Raw genomic sequence first — 9,703 nt, 5'->3', positions numbered from 1 at the left:
TTTTCCACGACTTTTTTTGGTGAGGACTCCATATATAGTTTGTGGCTGTAGATTGCTGTTAAGTAATGGAAACTCTTTTTTTTTTTTTTTTTTTTTTCCTAATTTTTCCTTGCTTCAAGCTCTGCCCTGGGGTTCAGGCAGCCTTGTTGGGACTTTGCGTGGACAGGAGCTGGGCACCGTGGGCAGGGTCTCCAGGTCTCCAGGCCCAGGGACCAAGGGCGGACTGTGCTGGTGGGAGGAGCCGCCCGCCTAGGGTTCAATTTGCGCTCACGGGGATTGTCCCATCCCCCTCCCCCCCCCGCCCCCTCCCCGCCCAGTAACTTGGGCGGCCGCTTCTTGCGGGAAATAAGTAAAAGTCCCAAAGCACTTTCCACCCGTGCAACGCCCAGCAGCGCAGCAGAAAGCGTTGGGTGAAGGGGGAAGGGGAGGGCCCCTGTAAGTTTGCAGGTTTCGGGGGTAGGGTTCCCCAGAGAGCGGGGCGGGGGGCAGCGTAGGGGTTCCCGACCCCTTTTTTCTGGGCTCTGGTGCGGCAGGTTCACGTTGGGGTCGCAGCCTCCGAGGGGGCTGGCTGGTGGAAGAGGACAGAAGAGGCGTGCGGGCAAGCAGGCCGCACACACCTGGCGCCTTGTGGAATGAAATCTTAATTAATTATTAAACTGAGTTCCCGCGGGAGGGAGCTGGGCCGCGGCAGCGAGGGCGGGAATGGCAGGGTGGGGGCGGGGGCCCACAGGACTGGAGGGGTGTTGGAGGGGCGCTGGGCGCCAGCTCGGCCCCTCGGGGACTGGGTCGGGACGGACTGCGACCCTCAGTGGGCGGAGCGCGGTGGTCGCCGCCGGGGGGCGGTGGATTTGCCCGCGGGCGCGCGCGCAGCGACCCCGGGGCGAGGTGGGAGTGGGAGGCTGCAGGGCGCAGCTCCGAGTGGCGGGAGGGAGCGGGTGGCACGGCCCCCTCCCCGGGGTCCTGATCCCAGAACAGTGGCCACTTGTTTTCCGAGCCTGGGGGAGGAAGCGGCCGGAGGGGAGCAGGGGGGCGTGCGGAGCAGGGAGGGCGGTGGTGGTGGGGCTCCCCTTTCTCGAGCTCCAGCGCCCGACCCTGCTCTCCCGCAGGCTGTGGGCAGCGCGGCTCCTGCAGGGGGGGGAGGGGGACCCCGGACAAAAGGAGCTTGTGCCTTTAAGGCGGGGAGTCCGGGAGCCGGCGGGGAGGGGACTTCTGGATCCGGGGTAGAGGGCGCTGCGCTGGACAACAGGGAGGGGGCGAGGGCCGGGCGGACGCCGGGCGGCGGTGGGGGGGACTGCTGACCGGCTGCACGGAGGAGGACGGCTCGGCGGCCGCCCGGCCGGAGCCCGCGGGGGCGGCGCCGACCCCCGCCGGCAGGTGAGAGCGTGGGGCGGGGTAGGGGACGTGGCCGCACAGCGCCCGGGCTCGCAGGGGGCTGAAGCGCCCTGAGCCTGAGTTTCCCACTGGGGCACTGAAGCCTGGGCTGGGGTCCTATCCACCAGTGCCTGGCAGAGGGGCGCCAAGGAGGAGATGGGGTGGTGGTGGTGGTGGTCCCGGGCTGCAGGCTCCCCGCCTTCCCCAGCTGCCTCGCGCGCGTCACAGCCTTCCCTCGCTGGAGTTTCCAGGCTGGCTCTGAGGAGGGGGAAAAAGCATGTGCTGGGGGAGGGGCTGTGGGCTGAGGCTCCGAGTTGGGGGCCGCGTGAGACCGTTGCTAGGGCAGACGGAGGCTGCCTTGCGTCCCTGGGAGATCCTCTCCCTGCCCTCGGCCGGAATCCTTGGCACGACGCGGGTGGTGCCAGCCCCCGACTCCCGCAGACCCGCAGGGCGGTGGACAGACTGTACAGAGCAGGCAGGCACTGGGAGACCCTTTCCGGGACCCTCCCCTGGCCAGAGCCTGGCGCCTTGGGAGCCTGAGAGACTTGACGTGGGGGTTGTGTGCTATGTGGTGGTGGGGGGGGTGCTGAGTGTGGGCGCCCAGTGCAGCCTGGGCTGGGGAAGAGAGAAGGCGGAGCCGAACCTCCCGACACAGGCCTTGGGGAGGCTGCTCTACATCTGGAATGGCCCGGAATGGAGGCCCACGTCCCAGCATGGTGGGCGGTGCTGGCACGCTGGGCCACGCCTGGGCAGCGCCTTCGCCCATGAACTTTTCCAAGTCGTTTTCCGTCCCCTGGATCCTCCTTTTGCCAAGGAGGGCAGGGGCACAAGGTTCCCTGGGGCTTGGATGGCCGGGAGGTGGCCAGAGCCTTCCTTAGGGCTGGGCCTTGGCCTGCCTCAGATTCTACCCTTGAGGCTGAAGGATAAGGGTTTGGGCTTGGGCCTGCAGGTCTGCACAGGACCTGGGAGCTGGGGGTTCGAGGAGCAGCAAAGGGAGGAGACGGTGGGGGGTGCAAGGCTGGGCTGTGGATGAAGGAGGAGGTTGTTAACACTGTCCCAAGGTTCCCAGCGATGGTTCCAGGACAGGCAGGGTTGAGGGACCATGTGACCTGGAACAGTGTCCTGCCCTGTTCCTGCTGTACCAGTGTGGCATGGGGTGCTGGGAGCACTGGGCAGCACCTAGAGTGGGGGGTCGGGTGAGGGGTTGCAGTTGGTGAAGCTGTCCCCTTGGTGGTGGTGGTTGTAGTGGAGATGGGGGAGTCAGAGTGTTATTGGGACTGTCTCTGCCCCTTCCTTTGTGAGTGCAAGCCAGATGCCAGGATGCACTTCCAGGGGGCTGGGAACATGGCCCCAAACAGGTCCTTTGGGAACAGAGGTCTGGGTCAGTGATGGGGTGGCGTGAGGCAGTGGCAGGGGTGGAGTGGGTGGGGGGAGCGAGATAAGACCAGGGCAGGGGACTGGCACATGGGAGGAGGCTGAAGCAGAGTGTCATGGGGGAAGCAGTGGAAAACCTGCTGCTCTGGGCTCTGTCCCTGGCAGCTTTGGAGCCTGACAGCTCTGAGAACACAGGAATGAGATAGAACCAGGCTTCCGCCTGGCTGGCTGGAGAAATGTGTGTTCCTGCCCACGACTCTCTTGCTTTCTCTCTTTCTTGGGCACTGGTAGAGGTTTGGCCTCAGGGTGTTGTGGCATGGGGACAAGAACCAGCACCACCAGCAGATGCACGCTGCGCGACAGGCATCAGTAGCTTCTCTCTGCAGGACCATTAGTCCCATTTTACGGGCAAGGAGACTGATGCAGAGGAGGTGAAATAAGATGCCCGAGGCCATGCAGCTAGCAGCTGGTCCCGCTTCTAAATGAACTTGTTCTCGGGAGCCAGCCTTGCCTTTGACCTTCTCCAAGTGCTCGCTCACTCGAAGCCCTGTTGTGCTGTTGCAGGCGCTGGGAGTTGAAAGGCAGGCAGCTCTGTGGGCTGTAAAAGGGATGCTGGCTGAACTCGTCTGCGGGTGGCCCTGGGATGGGGCTTTAGAGTGTGCGCGGAGAAGTCCCGGACCTGGCCTCCTCTTGGAGTGTCGCTCCTCTGGCCTCAGCATCCGGCTCTCTGGCCGTCTGGGGTGAGCGTTGCGTACTCTGGCTTCTTTTCTCCTGGTGAGTGCAAGTGTCAGTGCAGGTAGCTCCACGGGGCATCCAGTGGGCATGGAGGAGCGTGGCCTGCTGGGACATGGGTGTCTTTTAACTTTTGGCTCAGCCAGAAGTTGAAGGTATTGTCTTGGCGGGGAGTGGGGGGTCCTCCTGGCCCTGTCAAGGCCCTGTGCCCTCAGCTCTCAGTCCCCAGGGCTGCTGAAGGCAGAGCCCAGAGTTCTAGATGTTTCCTTTAGGAAACGTAGGATCTGTGACAAATTTGGTTACCTGTGATCTCGCTAACTTGGGCCAGCCTTATAATATTACCATGGAATTAAACAATTATTTGAAAGAGAGCTCCCGTCCACTGGTTCCCTCCCCAAATGCCACCCACATCCAAAGCAGTAGCCTGGAACTCAGTCTGGGTTCCCGTGTGGTAGCAGGGACCCAAGGACTTGAGCCGTCACTGCTGCCTCCCAGGAGCTCATCCGCAGGAAGCTGGAATTGGAAGTGGAGTTGGCACTTGAACCTGTGTACGCTGGTAGGGATGTGGATGTACCAAGCTGGGTCTCTTTTTTTTTTTAATGAGTATTTACTCATTTTTTTTTAAAAAAAGATTTATTTATTTATTTGAAAGAGTTACCCAGAGAGAAGGAGAGGCAGAGAGAGAGAGGTCTTCCATCTGCTGGTTCAGTCCCCAATTGGGTGCAACAGCTAGAGCTGAGCTGATCTGAAGCCAGAAGCCAGGAGCTTCTTCTGGTTCTCCCACACGGGTGCAGGGGCCCAAGGACTTGGGTCATCACCCACTGCTTTCCCAGGCCGTAGCAGAGAGCTGGATCAGAAGTGGAGCACCTGGGACTTGAACCGGAGCCCATATGGGATGCCACCTCTGTAGGCGGTGGCTTTACCCGCTATTCCACAGCGCTGGTCTCATTACTCATTTTTAGTTATTTGAAAGCTGGAGACGGAGAGAAGGAGAGAGAGAGAAAAAAAGAGAGAGAGAGAGAAATGTCTTCTACCTGCTGGTTCACTCAACAGCTGGGGCTGGGCCAGGCTGAAGCTAGGAACCATGTGGGTGGCAATGGACTTGAGCCATCATCTAGACCCTCAGGATGCATTCACAGAGAGCTGGATCGGAAGGAGGCTAGACTGGCCCCTCGTACTTGGGATACAGGTATTTTAACCTACTGTGCCACAGTGCCATCGCCCCAAGACTTAGGAGCTATGCCAAATGCTGGCCCCCCCCTTTTTTTTCCCTGTCCAATCTGCCCTGTGTTGCTAGTGTCCACAGAACTAGCTTTACAGGGTTTTGCCGAAGAGCAAATGGGATTGTCCTGTGAAAGACCTTGAAAAGTTTTAAACCAGAGGCAGCACATGGGGGCGAGTGTAATCCATCCATGCAAACAGGCTTGCAGCCACTCAGCGAACATCTGTCCGGATCCTCGTGGGTGTTGTGAATATAGCGGTCAGCAAAACAGGTCAAAATTCTTGTCTTCGGGAGTTGATACTGCGGTTAGGAGAGATGAACAAGTCAGAAAAAGATACAGGGTGGCAGGTGCTGGTAAACGCTATGGAGAAAAGGAAAGGATAAAGCGGGGAAGAGAGACAGGCAGCCCCTGAGAAAGGGTTTGCTATTTTAATGTGGCGCTCAGTGAAAGTCCCACTGATAAGGAAACTCAAGGGCTGTGACTTGCAGAGCTGCTGCACACAGGGAGTGGCAAGTGCCAGGGTCCCAGGCTGGCCTGGGCTTGGTGTGTGGGCTGCTGTGACTGGTGCAGTGGAGAAGATGAAAAATTGCGGGACTGACAGTTACTATTATGTGTCCTCCGCTCCACGTCTGGGTCCTTGGGCTTGTTCGCATTCTAGCTTTTCAGTGTGTAGTGTTCCAGCTGTGAACCAGGGCCAGTGATTGGCACTGGCCATGGGGGCCCTAAAGAATAGCTGTGTCCCTGCCCTCAGGTAGGGTACCCCTGAATCAGGCAGCTGCTGATCAGGGGGCAGAGACATTCACAGCTGTGGGCTGGTGTGCTTGCAATGGCAATAAAAGGATGTGCAGAGGATCCATGGGACCGAGCTGGGAAACCTCCCAAAGGAAGTCAGATCTAAGAGGCCGGTGGGAAAAGCTGAGTTTCGCTTGGTGAGAATGAGTGTGAAGGAAGGAAGTGATTGGGACCTCACAGGCAGAACTCATTCTGTAGATGTCACTCACGTTGAAAATGTGGCTTAGGTACCAGCATTTCAAAATAGGCTGATGATGCCTTGAACTACAGATGTTTTTTTTCTTTAGCTTCTGTCAAACAGTCAGAAGCTCCAGCCCCACTGGGACACCTGGTGCTAGGTGGTGGTTGTCCCATACTAGGGGTGGGACAACCTAGTTTTCCTGAACCATATCTGTCTCTTTGACACAGTGAGGTGACTTTTTTTTTTAAGTTTTATTTTATTTATTTGAAAGAGTTACACAGAGAGAGAAGGAGGAGAGAGAGAAAGTCTTCCATCCGCTGGTTCACTCCCCAGTTGGCCACAACGGCCGGAGCTGCACCCATCCAAAGCCAGGAGCCAGGAGCTTCTTCCAAGTCTCCCGCGCGGGTGCAGGGGCCCAAGGACTTGGGCCATCTTCTACTGCTTTCCCAGGCCATAGCAGAGAGCTGGATCAGAAGTGGAGCAGCCAAGACTTGAACTGGCACCCATATAGGATGCCGGCACTGCAGGTGGCAGCCTTACCCACTATGCCACAGCACCGGCCCGAGGTGACTTTTTAAGTGTACTCTTGCTGGAGTCAGACAAACCTGGCACATCCTGGTTTTCCCACTTACGTGGCTCCCCAGCCTTGGGTCACCTCCTTACGTCTCGGCTTCCTTCCCTGTTGACTTGGGGTGCCACTGTGCAACCTGGAGTGATTTTGTGAGGATGGTGTATTGGCTGGAGAGCTTAGCTGGGCCGTGGGAAGCGCTTGGGTGGTGGTGCTGCTAATACCATCTCCCCTTCTTCTCCCAATAGCATGTCCTGGTTTAGCGGTCTCCTGGTTCCCAAAGTGGATGAGCGGAAAACAGCCTGGGGCGAACGCAATGGGCAGCAGCGCCTGCGCCGTGGGACTCGGGCCGCCGGCTTCTGCGCACCTCGCTATATGAGCTGCCTCCAGGATGCAGAGCCACCCAGCCCTACCCCAGCCGCTCCCCGGAGGTGCCCCTGGCAGGATGAGGCCTTCATCCGCAGGGGGGGCCCGGGCCCGGGGAAGGGCGTGGAGCTGGGGCTGCGGGCAGTGGCCCTGGGCTTCGAGGACGCGGAGCTGACGGCAGCGACGGGGGTGACTGAGGTGGCACCGCGGCGCGGGCGATCGTGCTGGCGCCGCCTGGCGCAGGTGTTCCAGTCCAAGCAGTTCCGCTCGGCCAAGCTGGAGCGCCTATACCAGCGCTACTTCTTCCAGATGAACCAGAGCAGCCTCACGCTGCTGATGGCGGTGCTGGTGCTGCTCATGGCTGTGCTGCTGGCTTTCCACGCTGTGCCTGGCAGCCCTCAGCCTGCCTACGTGGCCCTGTTGGCTGGGGCCGCCACCCTGTTCGTAGCGCTCATGGTGGTGTGTAATCGGCATAGCTTCCGCCAGGACTCCATGTGGGTGGTGAGCTACGTGGTGCTGGGCATCCTGGCTGCCGTGCAGGTCGGGGGCGCCCTGGCAGCCGACCCGCACAGCCCGTCTGCGGGCCTCTGGTGCCCCATGTTCTTCGTCTACATCACCTACACCCTCCTGCCCATCCGAATGCGGGCTGCCGTTCTCAGCGGCCTTGGCCTTTCCACTCTGCATTTGATCTTAGCTTGGCAACTCAACCGTGGCGATGCCTTGCTTTGGAAGCAGGTGGGTGTAGAGGGCACCAGGCTGGGAATCGGAAGGGGCCGTGGTGGTAGGGAGGGGTGGTGGGGTCCAGTCGTGGGCGGATGCTGGGTATGGAGACATGTGGCTCCATCTGGGAGGAGGGGCTTGAGGCAGGAGGCCAGGTTTCGGGGGTCAGCCTCCACTGGGATCTGGGGCAGAGGGCAAGGCCCCAGGGCCCAAGCTTGTACTCTGGCACTGTGGGTCCCAGTGGCCTGTGCCCACCGCAGTGGTGCAGCCCATAGTGGGGGGTGGGGAGTCGGGGGTGGAGGGCTGCAAATAGGGATGTGGAAGCAGTGCAGTTGTGTCCAGGCTTTGGTATCCCTTGCCCCCAAGGGGACCCCTAAGTGTCAGTTCTTGGTGGTGTTTCCCCAGAGAGGGACTGAGCAGGTTTTGGCTGGCATTGGCTGGGGGAGGAGGAGTCACGTGTCTGTAGGAGCAGAGCTGGTTCTGAGAGGTCAGGGGAGGTGACGAGCTGGGATCCATTCTGCTCCCTGGGAGTGACTTGATAGGGCATGAACCTTACAAGAGAGGGGGTGCACGGCTAGATCTCACCCCACCACCTCATGCTGCCAGCCCTCTGCCCCGCTGGCTGCTGCCTGTGAGTTCTTCGTGGAGATGAGGATGGCCGTGGGGACCCCAGGCTGTCCAGTGGGCTGCATTCTTCCTTGTGATCTTAGACAGCCTGTCTCTCCTCTCCAGGCCTCAGGCTCTTCCCAGTCTGCAAAACTGGATGAAAAACAGCAGCCACCTTAGGATGCTGCTATGAGAGCCTACCTGTCCCCAGGGTGAAGCAGAGCAGGGCCCCACCTAGGGGCAGGCAGGTTGGGGAGGGGCTGCAGAGGTGATGCCCAGCCAAGGGGCTGCTGGGAAGGCACCTTTCAGAGATGTGGGTGGAATCCGCCATGTCACCTCACCCCCTGCCCAGGGAGCAGCCACCAGGCTGCAGGCACAGCCCCACAGGTGGCACACCTCACGAGGCCCTCGCTGGCACCCGGTCCAGGAAGCACCCTCCTCCGTCTCGCTCAAGGTTGGAGGGCCTGGCCTCTGCCTTGCCAAGGGCTGGTGGCCTGTAGCCCACCCTGGCCCCACCCCCAGGGAGGAAGTTGCTCTGGGCTCCCTGAGTGAGAAGTTGGGTGCTCTGGCATGATGCCCTTCCCCACCCAGCCTGGGCTCCGGAACGGTATGTACCTTTTTAAAAGTAACTTTATAGCCCGTTTGTTTGTAGAGCACGTGCCCACAGGGCACTATGGGAGCTCTGGAAGGGCCAGGTCCTTCTGCCCTTGCTTTTTTTTTTTTCCTACCTTGCTTTTCCAGGTTGGTTCTCAGGTTGGGCTTGGGGGCTGGACCGCTCTCCTGGGGAAGAGGAGCTTAGTAAAGGTGCTGCCACCCTTCCGCCTTCCTCTGCAGCTCACCAGGGGGTGGGTGGGCATCTTTGCCCTGCTCTTGGCTGGCGTGATGCCCAGAGCCGGGCCCTGTATCCGACGGGGGAGGCCAGGAGTGTGCCAGTCTCCTGCCTCCTTGGGGTGCCCGGCTGTCGCCTCACCCAGTGGGTCTAGGCAGGCACGTTCTGGGGTGATGGAGACAGTCGCTGCTGCCCCTGTGCCAGTCCTTGGGGCCTCCTCTGATCGCAGAACAATTCTTGTGCCCATTTGGGCCTGTGGGTTCCTGCAGGGCGCTGGTGGCCTTCACGGGCAGCCCTTCCAACCCCAGCCCTGCTCCTGTTCCCGCTCCCAGGAGCCTCCTGCCTGGCTCACCCATTCAGATGCATTGAGCAGTTTCACCCAGTGACCCAGGCCAGCCCGGAGCCTCCTTCAGGCCCTGGCATCCATTTTTTCCTCATAGCTGGATAAGGATGTGTGTGCAGAGTTATTTCAGTCCCTCATCCCCCTTCCCCTTCCCTCCACTGTGACTCACATTTTCCTCTTGGGCTCCTGGGGCCAGGAAGGGAAGTTGCCTGGTTTGCCCCCCCTTTCCTTCTCCCCCACTGGGGGCTATTCTTAGAAACCCCCAGGGGAGATAGTGCACCCCCACTTCACCCCTGCTGCTGGGAGGTGGAGCTCAGTGCACAGGCACCCAGGGCCCTGGGAGCTGAACTAGGAAGGGAAGGTGGGAGGCCAGTCCTTAGGGCCAGAGTGAGAAGGACCCAGGGGGAAAGGTCCTCCCCAAGGGGAAAATGAGGCTCCAGAGCTCAAGTGGCCTGCCCACATCTGTGGGACTGGTTCTAGTGCAGGGCAGTGCCCGGAACACCTGGCTTCCAGTTGTACTCCTTCCCTCCCGGCTCCCTGAACCAGAGCCTTGCCCCATGCAACTCTGACCTGGAGCCGCAAATGCCAGGCTAACCCC

At 60.2% G+C, this 9,703-nt stretch overlaps 1 protein-coding gene across 21 annotated transcripts in view; it reads left to right on the top strand.

The window, feature by feature from the left end:
* Positions 1–354: 354 nt before the first annotated feature.
* The window catches only part of ADCY6 (adenylate cyclase 6), a 66,536-nt gene continuing 57,187 nt past the window's right edge, over positions 355–9,703 (top strand). For 16 of the 21 annotated variants that reach the window (XM_089308255.1, XM_070052178.2, XM_051845391.3 and 13 more), the window contains exons 1-3: positions 1,242–1,374; positions 3,310–3,485; positions 6,490–7,342. In XM_089308255.1, coding sequence (XP_089164381.1) covers positions 3,355–3,485; positions 6,490–7,342 — 984 coding nt within the window. In that variant the 5' untranslated portion in view covers positions 1,242–1,374; positions 3,310–3,354. Of the gene's footprint in view, positions 436–1,239; positions 1,375–3,309; positions 3,520–6,215; positions 6,240–6,489; positions 7,343–9,703 lie in introns of those variants that run through there. The other 5 variants (XM_089308250.1, XM_017341825.4, XM_089308252.1 and 2 more) reach the window with 4 other exon arrangements.

The sequence above is a fragment of the Oryctolagus cuniculus genome, chromosome 11, assembly GCF_051225735.1.
Source record: "Oryctolagus cuniculus isolate XC-2025 breed Fujian yellow rabbit chromosome 11, ASM5122573v1, whole genome shotgun sequence".
NCBI classification, from domain to species: Eukaryota; Metazoa; Chordata; class Mammalia; order Lagomorpha; family Leporidae; genus Oryctolagus; species Oryctolagus cuniculus.
Note: the sequence above shows the minus strand (reverse complement) of the source record. Positions and strands in the feature narration are given on the sequence as shown.